Genomic DNA, 16,753 nt, shown 5'->3' with positions numbered 1-16,753 from the left:
ACTGGCCCAAGGTCACCCAGCAGGCTTCTTGTGGCTGAGTGGAGAAAATAAACCCTTATTCACCAGATTAAAGTCCACCACTCAGGTGGAAGACTGGGGAATCAAACCCAGTTCTCCAGATTAGAGTCTGCTGCTCTTAACCACTACAACTCACTGGCTCTCACCACTATACCACTCTTAACCGCAACATCATGCTGGCTACCAGTTGGAATCTGTCACGGACACTTCATTATTCTCAAAAGGCACCTTCAAAATATTGATTTCTGGATCAATTAGCAATGTCATGACAGAGTTTTGTGTCACTATTTGAACAGATGGCAATGAATTAGGCTGCTGGTTTATCTTTGCCCAGCGCTGTATACTGTGCCCCACAGCGGCTCTCCAAGGTCGCAGACAGGGAATTTCCCAGCTCACAAGTTCTGAGTTTTTCCCTCTAGGAAGGAAAAAGCACAGTTCTAAGGAGGTGGGGTGAGGGAGAGATATAGTAGCAAGTAATAATGGGAATAGAGGAGAAACGTTGAGACCAGTAAAGGAGAAATGGGCGGCGGGGGGGGGGGGGCACAGAACAGAGGGCAGACAACCACTCCATTAAGATAAGGGAACTCTTACAGAATCCACAGACTTTGGCTGTTCAAGTGGGCTCTTTTAATCTGAGGGGCAAAACTGTGACTTACAAGCAAACTTCAACAGAAAAAAGGACCAATATTAATGCCTGTTGTTTAAGGTTTGGGGATTAAGTAGCTTTTTTCTAACCTCTGATGACTGAGTATCATTCTTTTGTTAAACTGAGGATTGGCAGATAACTGCATAAAGTGTAAATTACAACTTAAGGTTAATAGAATAAAACCGAATCAGCTGTAACCTACAGTTTCAGTTTGGTAAACTGCAGTTAGCTTGGGATTTTCAATCCTCTAAATAATTTAACATATACAAAGTTTGCCATTTACAATCAACTGGAAAAGTATTAACGGCTAAAAAGTGAGAGGTATAAAAATGCATACTTTAGGCCACTAAGTTTTGGCCAGACAGTTGAACTTTTCTCTTTTGTTCTGATGGCCACTGTGTGAACAGACTGCTGCCCACTGTGTGAACAGACTGCTGGACTTGATGGGCCTTGGTCTGATCCAACATGGCTCTTCTTATGTCCTTATGAATGAAATTATATCAGTGGGCCATATTGAGAGAGGCAGTCCTGGTTCAGGAGAGAGAGTCTGGCCTTCTTAACCCTAGTCAAAAAAATTTACAGGGTTGCACTATGCATATAAAATTTACAGGGTCACACGTGCGGAAATTGACTATGTCTTTATTTTCTATTTTTATCGCTCTTTTTATATTAATATTTTTAAATTAAAAAATATAACAGGAAAAAACACATGTGCAAGGGTATGTATGTAGACTCCTCTGAACAACCAGAAACTCTGCAAAAATTAGGGCCCCTATGGAAAGAATCGGCATGAACATGCCTAAGGGCAGATATTCAGCTATACCAGGACACCCAAGGTGGGCCAGCAAGCACAACCCTTCCAGCAAACACGGCTACATCCATTTGCACATGTTCACTCAAAGAATCTATGGCTAACAGCACATCTGCCTCTGCTTTTCTGTTGTGATGAAACATCCAAAATCCTTGGAAAGTTGCATGGTTGTTTCTGTATGTAAATATTCCAGCAGGAAACCCTTTGGCCCAGTCACTGTCTAGATAATGTACAAGAGGATTACCTTCAAACAAATAAAAACCTTTCTCATTCTCTCCAAGAAACAGTTTTGAAAAAAGAAAACAGTGAGCAATCCACTGTCAGCAATCATCTGCAGGCACAAGAAAGGATCTAAGCAAAAAGCAATCTGACTAATTCCTATACTAAATGAACAGCTGCCACTCTGAAGCAGCTTTTGTGTTGACTCACTCTTGGTTAGCAAGGAGAAACACATCGTTGACCACAAACTTTTATTCTTAATATCAGCTCTTCAGCTGCTCTTGCACTTACAACCACAGCTGCCATTTCTGGTCATCTCTTTCATGGTTTACAAATTTTTGGGCCCTGCCTTGGCATCTTCCAGTATGTGGCCAGTCACCGCCCAGGGAAGGGCTGCGGTTCAGCATTAGAATTTCTGCTTTGCATCAGAAGGTCCCAGGTTCAATCACCAGCTAATGGATTCAGATAGTAGGACAAGATTACATGAAAGAGACCTTGGAGAGTTGCTGCCAGCAAAAGCCAATAATCTGAACCAGTATAAGGCAGTTTCATATGTTCTCCCCACCCCCTTCATATTTTGTAACAAGGAAACATAACAAAGTGAATTGTAATTGACTTGCACAATCTCTGTCTGTTCTACAACCATCTTAAGGGTGAAATGGAGGAGAGGTGCAAATGCAAGACCTAATTACTACAGTTCATTACAGAATTTCCCTAAGGGCACAACGGGAGGATATGGCATCTCTGAGAACAGTCATTTTACCTCAGGATTTCTGTTGCTTTAAAAATGCTATGGGGCCTGACCCTGCTTGGGACTATGGCATGGGAGGAGTTGGAGTTCTTGTCCCCCTGTGCCATTTTTCAAGAGCATGAATCCTCCACGGGTTTGGGTTCTTGAAAAACAGTGTGTGTGTGTGGGGGGGGGGGGAGAGTAGCCCTGCCCTCCAATGCCACAGTCCTGGACATGGCTACAGCGTCTGTGTTGCCCCCGGGGACACTGTGTTGTCTAGTTGTGCCCTAAACGGCTGCCATATTGAGAACACAACAGAAAAAGCTGTGCTGTGCCTTCCAGTAGAACTCACTAAAGAACCCTGCTTCTTTGTGAACTCACTGTTTACAAAGAAGCAGGGTTCTTTAGCTAATTTCTGAGGAGGGGGGTGCTTCTTCAAAGTCTAGCATCAAGGGTTTTCTTTTCTACCCCAGTCCTCGTAAAGCTATGCTAGAGAAGTTTGCCACTAGTAACAATAGTGTGATCAATTGTCTGAGAAAAATACGCAACGCACTGTATATGTTGTGCTTGATTCTCTGAAAGGCGGACTATAAATCAACAAGTACATACACATAAATAGTGGTGATCTTTCGGAGAGATCATCCAAGCGGCCAAAAGCCTATACAGATAGAACAAAAAGAACTAATGAGCTAGGCCCAACAGACATCCTGAAATACTTATTCAAGGACAAGTAAATTCTTATCTGCCAGATGGAGATTAGAATGTAACATGCTAAGCAAACCCTGCTTAAAAGAACAGGTGGAGTTGCCCAAAATAAACAAACTGGCCACTCTTCCTGATAAGACTGGACTTTTGCAGCCCGCAAGCCTCAAAATATTCTTTTGTTGAACTCCTTGATACATTGGCACAGTCATACAGAGAAACTGGGGGAAAAACACATTTGGCATTATGTGACTGGGAATGCAAATGAAAAATAAAAAGTGATAAAGAGCAAAGAAAGGTTTTTTGATAGCAACTATTAGTCTCATTCTTTATTTTGTAAGCTTATGCTTTAAAAGAATGCCAAAGATGTCCACTTCTTATTCTCAATATGTCAACCAATCTTTGTTTTTAAGCCACTGGCTATTTCAGCTATTATGTAAAAATAAATATACACATATATTTATATTGATATATATGTATGTATGGTTATGTATGTAACAAAATATCCTGTAAATAAGCCAAACACATTAAAAAGCTAATATGGCTGAGGTTTTTTTAAATTCAATGCAAGACTGCATTAAATTAGTCTAAATACAATTTGCAAAATTACACTATTCTCAGGGTAAAGAATGGCTAGGAGTTTTCTGCAGATGGAAGGATTCTTGGGGAGGAAGCATTCATGGAAACACTCCAGTGGATCCAGTGGATTACTGCCCCCTTATATTGATGCAGTGAAGGGAATAGAAAAAGTGAAGCCATGTAGATATGGCTAAAAATAAGTGATAGAACGCTTGAGGGTAGCCTGGACTTAAAACACCACTTGAGTTGACAGTCCTAACCAGAAATAAAAACCAGAATGAGAAGACTCCTGAAAAGATCAGCCTCAGCTGCCAACCATATACTCAACTACCTTTATGTTACCTTTTGGCCAAGCTGTTGGTTCTCCTTCTGTAGCTCCACAAACTTAAGGTTACTCTCTTCAGTGCTAACAGATGCATCTCGAAGCTCCTGGATGATATTTTGTAAGCTCTGGTTGTCTTTTTCAAGCTTCAAGATACGGCTTGATGCACATTCATTCAGTTCATACACAAAGGATTTCCTTGCTGTTGAAATACAAAATTCAGAATAATCTGTTGCTGCACAATCACAAACTCCAATCCACTTTCAGGATTATAGTTTATTTCGCTATCCTATGCCTATCAAGTGACTGATGGTAACCACACTCCCCTTTAGAAAAAGATAGAGAACTCCATTCCTTCTTTTTTTTCACTGACTTCATACTCAACTGTCGTTTTCCCCTTCAGTCTTCCACCACAACTGAAAGTGACTACATATGAAGTCAACTCAGAGTGACAGAAGGAAATAAGTCACCCTAGTGACCTGTGGCCCTGATTAGCAAATTGGGAACAGATCCTGCCCCATCCCCGACCCACAGCCCCTCTTCTCCTTAGATCAGGGCCGCTCTCCAGTGTAGACAAAAACCACAGCTGAGGATAACCAGAATTTCCACTAAACCCACATCCGACACTGCAGCTTTAAATGGTTTTCCGATCCTTGTTTAGGCGATTTAACATCAGAGCCAGCAAATCTTTCAGGAGGGTAAGGCAAATATGATCTCTGGCATAGTCCCTGATTTGCCAGCTGTGGTTATTTCAGGGAGCAAGTGTTAACATCTCCACTAATACAGTGGGTCACTACCATCACTGGGTATCTGACAAAGGGAGCTTTGATTCTTAAAAGCTTCTACCACCAAAATATTGTTCATTTCAAAGGTGCTATGGGACTTGAATTTAGCTCTTCTACTGCACACCAACACAGCTAAGCTCTGCAACTACATTAATAGAAACTCAGTAAGGAATCTGGGGATACAAAGTGCCATCATTTATAGTGCAATCTTAAACCTCTGTACCTGTGTACGCCCTTCTAAAACCAATTATTTCTATGGATTTAGAGGGAGGAAGCTTGGATTAGGATTGCAGATATTACCTGCACAGAAAGAGTTGTTTGTGTGTTTTTAAGACATTATTTAGTGGAGATCCATAATTCAAACATTTGCAGCTGTTAATTAAATAATCACTGCTTACGCCAGCAACGAGATGTGTGACTGCAGATTGTTGGAAGATTTGCAAGTCACTGCAAGATAAGCTTCCAATAAACTTTAACAATTGTTTGCTGTTTTATGCAGGCACACAGGTCCATACACTTGGGTGCTGGGGGCTGGAGCTACAAACGGCGCCCCAGTCCCTGGCTGGTAAAAGTAACAAGTCATTAAAATAACACGACCCTTGCTACTCTTTAATTAATGGCACCCCAAACCTGCTGCCTTGCCTTACCTGATTATAAGGTTGCACAGATTTTAACAGTTTGGAAAGGGGAAGCAGAAATGCATTTAAGAACTAACCCTACACACAAATGGTCCTGTGAATGTAAAAAAAGTATTTTTACTAATTACAGGAACCTCTTTTAGTTTGTGTTCTGAAACCAGCATTATAAAGCCAATGGGTTCTTCCAGTCACAGGGAGCATATCCTTGCCAGCAACAAGATACTGCTGGAGGCATCTATCACTGACATGACATGGGAAACACAGAAGATTAATGCAGATAATTATTTCAGTTTCTCTCCAGGATCAGAGGAGCATGCCGAATATATTAGGTGCTGTGAAACACAGGCAGGATGGTGCTGCTGCAGTTGTCTTGTTTGTGGTCCTCCTAGAGGCACCTGGTTGGGAACTGTGTGAACAGACTGCTGGACTTGATGGGCCTTGGTCTGATCCAGTAGGGCCTTTCTTATGTTCTTAAATATCATTCTTACCTCTTCTGCAGTCCCTCTAATATCATTTTGACCTAATTGTTTTGCCACCTCCTTGGCTGGTTTACTGCTTTCAAAAGTATTCAAATATTACGTGCTAGTGCTACTGCCAGAGTATGTGCTCTTAGTATTTCCCCTCATTTCGGCAGGACTTCCTCTTTTTAAAGGAAGATTTCTTGTCTTTGAGAGCTTCCTTGACTCCACTGGTTAACCCCTCTGGGATCCTCTAAGATAGGTCTGTCCCTTCTCTAGCTTGTGGCACACATTTTATCTCAATTTATATAACAGCAATTTTAAGTTACCTCCAAGCATCTGAGATATGTCTCTCATGATTCTCCCTTTCAACTTCCTTTTCAACTTCATCCCTCCATTTTTGAGAAATTTCCCCTCTTTTGACATTAAATATGACTTCCATGGCAACTTTCCACTTACATATATATTGAATATGACATCTCTGTAATCCCGGAACTTGATTGCACTGTAGTTCATAAAGGAATGTTTCCTACACTAGTGTAGAAAACATGCACAGACACGTATGCCACCATGAATGAAGAATGTATGTACACCTATTTACCACATGTACATGCACTGGCAAACCATGATTGATAGCAGCTGCCCAACGTGCATACATGGGGTAAAAGAGACATGTGCAAACTTTTTAAGAACTCTTGGCACAAGAACCCTAGACCTCACGACTTGTTAGTGATAGTGAGCAAGGGGCTACAGCTGGAAGCCAACAGTAGCAAAATCCTGTAATGGGTCTGGCACATGAATGCAAGGAAGTTCTCACTTTTTGGGTACAGCCCATTATGATAGTCTTGCTTCCCCTATGCACTTCTGGTTGGGAGTATCAACCTTTAGGAAGTCTTCCAGAAGAGAGACAGTAACATTTAAAGAGAGATAAACCCCTCCATGTCTCTTACTGTCTGACAGATCTGTGCTCTTTGACAGCTGCTCCAGTTCCCTGCCCAGGTGGACAGACTCATTCATGCTCTGCTTCTGTGCAAGCTCCAGCACCATATTCTCTTCCAGCAACTCTTCAATTCTCTTTTTGTCTGTATCCCTGTCCTAATGGAGATGATATACAGAAACATACATATTTAGTTTATTAATAACTAGAGATTCTAGTTGCATACTTAATAGTTATGAAGAGTCCTATGTACTAAGATCATGATGGCCAGTTCTGTCAACCCGATGCTTGCAGGGAGCTGTGGGCTCTTCAGCCAAATAGTTCACAGTATTAACCACCAACAACTTCAGAATCATGGTGGGGAAACATCTGTTTCTTCAGGGCTGAATAGCCTGGCGAACAGCTTTCTGACTTGTGGAATAAAGGTCCACAATGATGCAGAGGCTCTGGGTGATGGGTTATTTCCAAATGCAAAAAGTTCTGCCACAGTGTCTGATACTCCCAGTATGGCACAGTGAAGGGTGAAAGGAGACAAAGGGTGAAAAATGTAAAGAAAGGGCTGGAGATGGCCTACCGACTACCAGTTGGCCATGAATGACAGTGTTTGCCTGGGCCAGGATAATAACTACAATGCCTTTGAAACCCTGCAGCACCAAGGGAGGAATAGCGTTATCTTCACCAATTTCACACTGCTTGGTGTCTGAACCAGAGTTCTCAGTGGGATACAAAAGGTTGCAGCAAAACTTCAAAATTGAATCTTTCTTCAAACGGGTGAAATTTCCATTTGTCTTGCTCTTGTAATACACCATGTCTCTCTCCTGGCCAAGCAAGTTTTTCCTGAAATCTCCCACCCCCATGCATATGATAAACCTGCCATGTTCATATGATAAACCTGCCATAGCATGTGCACCTTTGCAATTCAATTCTAATTCTTTGAAGTCTTATTAAAACATAATCAATATGGGAGGCATACACAATTTTAAGAATAACAGTCACCAAAGAGTATCACTGAATTGCTCATTTTGTCACAGCAGGGATGTGGATTCTAACTTTGGATATTTATTATAAAACTAGTGTCACTTGTTTTCTCAATAAATCAAATATACATATCTCCATTTTTTATTTACTGGGAAAACAAGTGACACAAAGAGCGTGTGCAGCCAACCTGGCCAAGCAGATCCATGTTCTTGTAACCTTTTCGTTGCACTGCTGTAATGCGTTCTGAGTTGTGCGGCTCTTAAAGACAACCCAGAAATTACAGCTGGTTCAGATCGTGGCAGCACAGCTATTGTTAGGGGCTGGCCGTGAGAACACATCTTGCCAATTCTAATACAGCTGCCAGTTTATTTTCAAGTTCAATTCAAGGTGCTGGTTATGACCTTTAAAGACCTAGGAACACAAATTAAAGGGCTCCCTCTCCTTGGATGTCCCCATGTGCCAGCTATGATATTCAGATACCACCATCTGGTTGTTCCATTGTTAAAGGTATCCTGCCTGGTATCAACCAGGGCTGTGTTTGTTCCCACTTTATGAAACGGCTCCTCAACAAAGTGAGAGGGTGCCATCCTTGGAAACTTTTAGAAGGCTCTGCAAATCTGTTCTATGCAACAGAGCTTTTGTTGCGTTATTGGGTGTTACCGGGTTTTCTTTGGGTGGGGGGATCTGGGTTTTTATTAATTTTTTAAAAAATTATGTATTGAAAGTTGCCTTGAGCAACAGAGAGAGGCAGGATATAATACAGAATTAAAGGAATGTTTGAACTTTGTGCAGAGAGAGAACATGAGTAGGAGATAACAAGAGCCCCATCTCTACAGGCATATGCTTTGCCCAACACCAGGACTCCAAAACGAAAGCATACAATGTATGCTGAACTAGACTGTTCAGAAAGCAAAATATTTTATTTGTGCAATCAAAAAAGAACTGCCCTCCAGCAAGAAAATATACAATCAGAAAGGTCAGAATTTTTAAATTTAAAAAATCTCAGTCAGATTAAGCATCTTTTACCCAGTATGAGATATACAGAATTTGAAAACTACCATTTCTCCCCCTTATCATGCCATGCATACTGGATCAACCACAGATGTCAAATTGGCTCCTAGTATTTTATTACTTCTCAATCTGGTTCTAAAATAATTAACCTTCTACAGGAGTACAGTCATATATAGTCCAGTCAGCTCAACAACAAAATCAGCTTAAAATAAGGAAATCCCATTGACAATTAAGGACATCACACCATACCAGTTCTATGTCATGAAGTTTGGATTTCAGCTGCAAGTTTTCCTTTTCGACTTCATGCAGTTTGTCACCACGAGCTCTTGCCATCATCAGCTGCTCTTCTAGCATTGTCTTAGTTTCAATTAATATGATGTTGTCTTCTCTAAGCTCCTGAAAATCAAGGGGGGAAATCTAACAAATGCACGTAGTTGAGTTTCCTTAACATTTTCAAAACCAGGAACTTTAATATTACAGTAGAAGAAATACAAGGCATTTTCATAACAGCTGCCTGCCTTTATATGATCACAAATGCCATGCCATTTTTCAAAGTAGAAACTGTATATAGAAACAACCCATAGCAGAGAATCGACTCAGATTTGCAAAACCTTTGACACAGAAAGGAAAAGTTAATGTTCTTTGTACGTTCTGCAAGAACGAAACCTTCCATCCCTGGATCATGCCTACGAACTGAATGAAACCAACAACGTGGCAGCAAACTATCCATGTAGTATTTGCCCAAAAGACCCTTCTTCATTTCAAGTGCTCTCAGGAGAGAAGGGGTGGGGTCAGGAAAGGAAAGCTGCTTTGCAGGAGAAGAGGAGCAGCTATCCACTGCACCCAAGCACCCCCTGCTCATTCCACCCAGTTCCAGACTTGTCTTTTTAATGTCATCTGGGTACCAAAACACTGGAAGAGGGCCGTACACATGCAACAAAGCCAGTTTTGTGCATGGATCTTAGCTGACTCCCCCCAAAAAAACTATATTCTTCTGAGAGGTAAGTCATGTAGGTAGACAGGGTGGGATAGTTACCTGAGAGATGGTTACACCTAGCCTGTAAAGGCAAGATGGTTACACCTAGCCAATAATAACTGCCTGGTAGTTTCAACCCAGGGGAGAACATTCTCCTGTCTACCACTTGGCACATCCTTCCTTGCATATAACCTGCAAGCTTTGCATCCAGTCTCCAAAAATCCCAGATGGAAAGCCACACCTGATCTTGTGGAATAGTTCATTAGCCAAACTCCTGTTAGTTAGCAAAAAGTAAGCAACAATACTAAATAGACAAGCCGTATCAAATAATAGTACTCGGCTCTCAACAATTAACAAAGGTGTGACATATATTATATACAAAATACTAATAACCTACAGTGACACAATCACAACGAACTAGACATATAAATGACAAGACTGGAACAGAAAGTGTAGCTAACAAGCTACCACTGAAGATGGTAAGTTTCAAAATAGTAAATATTCCAAAGGTAGGTTCAATGTCCTTCTTTTTTGTTGTATGTCTTTTAAGAATCAAAAGATGAAAAGAGGAAGCATAAACTGGGTCGAGAAGGAATGGGGAGCGCCTTCCGGATGATGTTAACACTTTCACTGTCAAAAGACAGCTTCTTCGGCCATCAGCTTCATAAATTGTTGGTTTTATGTATAATTTTATTATGAATCATAGGAAAAACATCTATCAATGTCTTAAACTAATTGTACATGTAAACAAATAAGAATGCGAAGAAATCCAACCAGATGCCAAATTGGCTGACATACCTTATAGGATGTACAATATTCTTAATCAAAATCTATTCCTTCTATGCGCCCGGTTGGCTGCTTGGATAGAGTCTGCTTGCACTACAACTCACAGGTGGGTGTAATTTATTCTTTGAAATTGACATGAACAAGTTCCCTGACTAATTAGGAAAAGATGCTACAACAGTTGTGGTGGCTCTATGTAAGCTACTGTGATGAATCTCAAGTCTTAAAAGAGAATCACTCATTTTTCAAAACATTTTTCAAAAAAAGGGGGGGGGGGAGAACAGCCTGCAAATGTTGCTTAGGAAATGCCCTAACGCGGCGGGAGGGTAACAGTAAGTTTAATGAGTTAGACAATGTAGCACAAGAAATTGACAAAGTTAATGTATAACCCATAGAGAGGTTCACTCTGTTAAACTCTCACAACCAAATAAAAATTCTGCTGAAGATGGCCTGTCTCGCAGCATTCAAGGTTTCCCCCCTCCCTTAAAGTAACAATTTAATTGAAATAATTACTCCACACTAAGTCTGAAGCTGTAAATGGGGGGGGGGGGGGAATTCCCAACAACATTAACCTCAAGGGACACTGGGCTGCAAATCATCTTTGTGTTAGACAAGCAACATAACAAACAATGTTGGCATGGAAGATTTATTCTCTCACTTAATTAACCGAAAGAAAAAAAAGCCATTAATCACCCACTCATTTTGTAACTAACTAAAAAAGCTTGTGTGTACTCCTTTTATAGCTTGGGGGTGGGTGATATAGAGTCATGAAGCTTTTTATCTTTATATTCAGTCAAAAGAACACTGTACTTGAGGGCTGAACTGTATGTTCTGTTAAAAACCTGCGCATCTGGGTTCATTCTGATTTCCCCCCCATCCCCATTCTCCTCTGGGAATGTTGACCTGTTTGGAAAAGAGGACTCAGACAAAAGCTCCCAAGTTTCCAAAAGAATCCAGTCTCCAGAAGCAGCAGAACGCTCAATGGAGAGGAATGTTGTGGCAGATTTACATCAGCTGATATCTCCCCTTGAGAGGAAATACATCAAAAAGGATCTGTTATGTTAACTAGCTATAAATACATTGGGATTAAACAGTAGGCCAATCTACATGTGCACCTTATTGTCCCATGGCAGTTGGTCAAATTAAAAACAAAACTCATTTTTTTTCAATTAAGCAACTATGGTATCATGCTACTATTTTGAGACAAATCTGCTCACTGGTACACATGAAGTTGCCTTACACTGAATCAGACCCTCGGTCCATCAAAGTTAGTATTGTCTACTCAGACCGGCAACGGCTCTCCAGGGTCTCAGGCAGGGGTCTTTCACATCACCTCCTTGCCTAGTCCCTTTAACTGGAGATGCCGGGGATTGAACCTGGGACCGCAGGTTCTGCAGGTACTCATCCTACATTGGGGAGTGAGGACCACTCACTCGCTACGGGCAAGAAAAACTCCTTGCAATTCCCAGCATTCATCAGAAAAATGATCAAAATCAAGATGTCATCTCTCACGTATATTGATATATACAAAAATATATCAATGAGTAAAAGTAGAGACTGCACATTCATTTTGTTTTTAGGCCGAAACATGAACTTATTTTACAGCACTAATTAAGGTTTTCTACACATGTCAGAAAGCATGCCTAAAAATTCTCGTGACTTGGACTTAACTCCTATTAATTTAGCTTAAAATTGCATTAGACTTTTGTTTCATTTGTATCATGCTGCTGATTCATATTCAACTTGAATCGACAATGACCACAGAACATGAGTTTTAAAGAAAATGTGCATGTTTATATACCTATGCATATATCCAGATACCTCTAGGATAGGTAAGAAACCCTCATCTCTACCTTTACTATCAAAATAGTACAATGATGTGATTCCAAAAATAGTTTGCCATTAGGCTTGTCAGGTGCCCACTTACGGCAAATTTTCGCTGCTGCCCACTGATTCTCAGCTGGTCGACAAGCAGAAACAGGTTGACCAAATGGGGTACAGTAATCGTTGTCCCCGTGCGATGATGTCATTTCTGGTATGACCCAGAAGTGCTGGGCCAATGCTCTAGTACCTGCCCCAAAACCATATAGTTTCTATGGAGTCATGCTGGACATGACATGATTGCCCAGCAACAACCATCACTGCCCCATGCGGTAAGTACCTGCCTCCCCGCATCTCTTGCTGGTCCACCATCCACACAAGGTCAGTCTTGCTTCAGAACGTATTAGGTCAAATAGGCCGTAGAGAGACAAATGGCCCAGCCCTAGTTAAACCTCAACTTGCCTCCATCCGTGCTTTGTAGAAATCCACATCATGCAGTTTCTCTTTACACCGGACCAGTTCCATTTCAAGTCTCTCGACTCTGTTCGATTTTTCTCTTAAGGAATCCAGTTCATCTCTGTAGGCCCGAGCAGAACGGGCATCTGCCATGAGGTTAATGTTCTGAGTAAAATAAAGCAGCACAGCAAAAATGTTAACATGCTCCACTGATGAAGGGCATTCACGGATGGAAACAAGGGCACGAATGAGAAACAGTCCTGTCACAAAATGGGAAGACACACACCAATGAGGCAGCAAACTAATTGGCAGGCTGAACAACCATTCAACCCTGAGAAGCATTTCCTATCCAGCAATCAAGCCCTGCCACACCACTGAGTAAATTATGTAGCTAATAGCTGCTTAGCAGCAATAGCAGAGTAATAAACTCAAGACATCTCTGTTCCAATCAGATTTTAGAGCTCCAGGCAACAAGGAACACCACATGGACTGCAAATCCAGAAGCCACCAGATTCAAGGCCCTCAACTGATACTACTGGCTAGTGTAGAGGAAGGGCTTTGGGGAACAAAACAAATGCTTTGCATGAACAAGGCCCAAGGTTTAATCCCTGACATCTTCATTTAAAAGGATCTCAGTCTTGTATCAAGCAACGGAGTATAATTTAAATTCCAAACAAGGTTTATTGTAAATCTTTAACAAGCTCAGCAACTTTTGTATCATTCAGTAAGGCAACCTGGGCCGAGGCCAGAACTCTACCCTTCTACTTCCTGCCTTACAGTACTACATCTCCCAGTAGGCTCTGTTGTTTATAGCTACTGCTATATCTAACACCACCACATTCAGGTAGCTAGCAGGTGCTGGCAAAGATCTTAGTCTGCCTGAGAGCCACTGTCATTTACAGTAGACAGCACTGAGCTACAGGGACCAATGGTCTAAATCCTATATAAAGGGTTTTCCAATGTTCATCATAGAGGAAAACAAAAGGAACTAAGCATGTGAGATTTGTAGGCAGATTTGGTTTGATTCTTTAAAAGTGCTGATTTTTTATTTCTTAATAGTCTAAGCAGATTTTCATTTCAATTTCTTTGCTGGCAGGGCACCTTTGAATCCCTAGGAACAATATAAAAAGGCAACAAACTGAGGGGATGATACATTTGATCTATTAATGGCTTGTGGGAAATGGAATACTTCCTCCTCCCTTCCTGGTCCCTTGAACAATATGGGAAAGTGCATCTTAAGTGGATTTCAAGAAGTGGTATTCAAGCATACTTCAGTGTAGGGGTGTCAGATCCATGCTCATGATCCCCAGGAGCTGTTGGGGGCAGAGCCTGGGAAGCTAAGCATCACTGATGCTGTGACATCACTCTGGGTCCCCTTGCAATGCTCTAGGAATTCCCCTGATTGCTATGGTCAATAACATAGAGACTGAGCCAATTTCTAGAATGCTGTGTGTATATGGGGAGGTGGGCTGTGACATCAGTTCTGGGTGATCAGGTCAAATGATGTCACACCGTGAGCAACATTCTCCCCCCATTTTTCTCACACTGCGCACTGGACTGAGGGCAGAAGTTCATGCACTGTAGGTGGGTATCTGGCAACCATACTTGGTGTTTGTTAATTATGTTCTTAACTGTTCCTGCAGCAGCAGTAAAGCTCCTGAATAAAGCTGAAAAATCCTTAACAACTGATTCAAACATTTAGATGACAGCTAAAATACTATGCCAACACGTTTCCTTAGGCTACTCAGAATTTTTGTAAGTTTCCAATGAGAGAGAATTTAATAATTTAGGCATCTTAAAGTGACCGGCATCTGTTGGCATAACAGTATGCAAGCATCTGTGTTACACAAAACTCTTCGGCAAGTTTTATCAGTGTTTCCCCCCCTCACTGACTAACCTAAATGCTTGCACATCCGCATATCAATAGAAGTGGTCCAAAAAGATTAAAAGATCTCACCTCCTGCTTTATTTTCTGAAGTTCCAGGACTAGCTGATCAACTTCATGTCTTGTGTCCACAAGCTGCTCTGATTTCTCTTCCCTGAGGACATTGTACAGAAAGTTAGTTAGAAAGGATACCATCAGCCCCTGAAACCCCCATTGCTTCACAAGAACACTAGACCTACATGAGAAACACAGCAGGACATAGATCTCCTTGTTGCTAATTTAACAAGATCAGCAAAAACCGTATGCCAACAAAAAGCTAGTTAGCTCAAACTTCATAAAATGTATACCTTTCGTAACACACATTTCTGTCCACTGACTCCAGAGACAAACAAAAGCATACAGGAAAACCGCAAAACCAAGAGCAAAGCAACATTAAAAGCAAACCCAAATGGTGGCAGAAAGCCAGAGGCAGTGGGAAGAAAATGAAGTTCGTATCAAGGTTGTTAGGAAAAGAGGCATGACAAAAAGAGGACTGCCTCTGATGTTGCACCCACATGTTTGTTTCCCAGAATGCATGCTGGGGAAAAGCTGGACAACACAGTGGGCAAAGACACACAACACGCGGAATGCATGCTCTTGCAGGTAAATGACAGTGCTACAAGCAGGGATGGTGTTTTTGTAAATAGTCCTGCACTGAGCAAAATGTGTCTTAAGGCAGAGCCACACATAAATGGAGGAAAAGCTTCCCTACCACTCATCTACTGCAGACCTGCATTTGATCGTTCATATTACCAGATGAGTGTCATCTGCCTTTTTTCTCTCCTATTACATTTTTACTCTACTCTTTCTCAGGGAGATGTACGTGCTAAGATAATTGCACAGTTTTGCTCAACTTCCTTTAAAAAAAAAGTACACACTTTTGTAACATATCTGATTCTAAGCCATTAGTTAGCATCGGTGCACTGAAGCTAAAAACGACCTGTCATGTATGAACTACATCACAAAAGGACATGAAGAGATAATAGTTCTCCAGTAGTACCAGGGGTTTGATATCCATACTTACAGCTCCTGCCTGACCCTTCTTAGTTTAGCTTTTGTGTCTGCAAGCTCAACGGACAGATGTTGTTTGTCCTCATTGGAGAGGCGGCTGACTGGGTTTGGGGGAGAGGCCGGGCTGGATGTTTTTAGTGGACTTGGAGGCCGTTGGGACTGCAGATAATCTCTCTCCTGAGTGAGATCGACAATTAGCTGGAAACAAACCAAGAAAACCACCCAACCAAGTGGCATGAGTGAAGGATACTTCTCGCTCATTGTTGCATTGGCAAACAGATCTTGAGTGGCTTTACAAACAAAATCATGTACAGAAGATATGGAAAGTTTTAGTGGCAAAAGCACAGAAACCAAGTCTGCAGCAGAGTACCAAAAAGCTCAGTTATGTGACCCTAAGAACTTAAATTCTATTATCTCATTGCTTACACTTTTTACCAGTTTTTGTCATAAATATATATGTAGTCCCATCAATGTGAGTGAATCTTTAGAGTAACAATAAGAAGAGAGGTCCTTGCCCCCAAAAGCTTGAAATGTAAAATTTGGTACAGGAAAAGGAAGACTACTAGGGAAATACGCTTTCAAGGATTTATTTACTTAGCTTTGTTGATGGGAAGTAAATCACCGGAAAGCATAATCTCTGCAAGGTTTCCTTCTGTCCTAATATTTGGAACCAGTGATTCAACTCTAAAAGAAACAGGTCTGTGACTCAGACCTGGGTGGAAGCAGCTCTTGACCACTGGCCAAACACTAATTTAGACTTAGAAGGAAAAAGCAAGGTTAGCAGGGGTTACTGAGGTGCATGTGCCTTCTTCAGTAGATGGCTTAGACACTATAAAAGAGATCTTCCCCTTATGCGTTGCCCTGACAAAAATTGCAGCTTTGAGTTCCCAATGGGAAGAAACAGCTAAATTGACAAATAAATAATCCTTTGGAGGAAAATCCTGGTCT

The 16,753-nt window shown here is 41.3% G+C and overlaps 1 protein-coding gene across 1 annotated transcript in view; it reads right to left on the bottom strand.

Moving 5' to 3' along the window:
• Positions 1 to 16,753, bottom strand: part of CCDC88C (coiled-coil domain containing 88C) — a 133,196-nt gene that overhangs the window by 33,343 nt on the left and 83,100 nt on the right. The window contains exons 8-13 of the mRNA XM_056851343.1: positions 15,819 to 16,003; positions 14,828 to 14,909; positions 12,877 to 13,035; positions 9,084 to 9,230; positions 6,859 to 7,003; positions 4,048 to 4,229 (exon numbers count right to left, since the gene is read on the bottom strand). Coding sequence (XP_056707321.1) covers positions 4,048 to 4,229; positions 6,859 to 7,003; positions 9,084 to 9,230; positions 12,877 to 13,035; positions 14,828 to 14,909; positions 15,819 to 16,003 — 900 coding nt within the window. The remainder of the gene's footprint in view (positions 1 to 4,047; positions 4,230 to 6,858; positions 7,004 to 9,083; positions 9,231 to 12,876; positions 13,036 to 14,827; positions 14,910 to 15,818; positions 16,004 to 16,753) is intronic.

This window comes from Euleptes europaea, chromosome 6 (assembly GCF_029931775.1).
Source record: "Euleptes europaea isolate rEulEur1 chromosome 6, rEulEur1.hap1, whole genome shotgun sequence".
Lineage (NCBI taxonomy): Eukaryota > Metazoa > Chordata > Lepidosauria > Squamata > Sphaerodactylidae > Euleptes > Euleptes europaea.
Note: the sequence above shows the minus strand (reverse complement) of the source record. Positions and strands in the feature narration are given on the sequence as shown.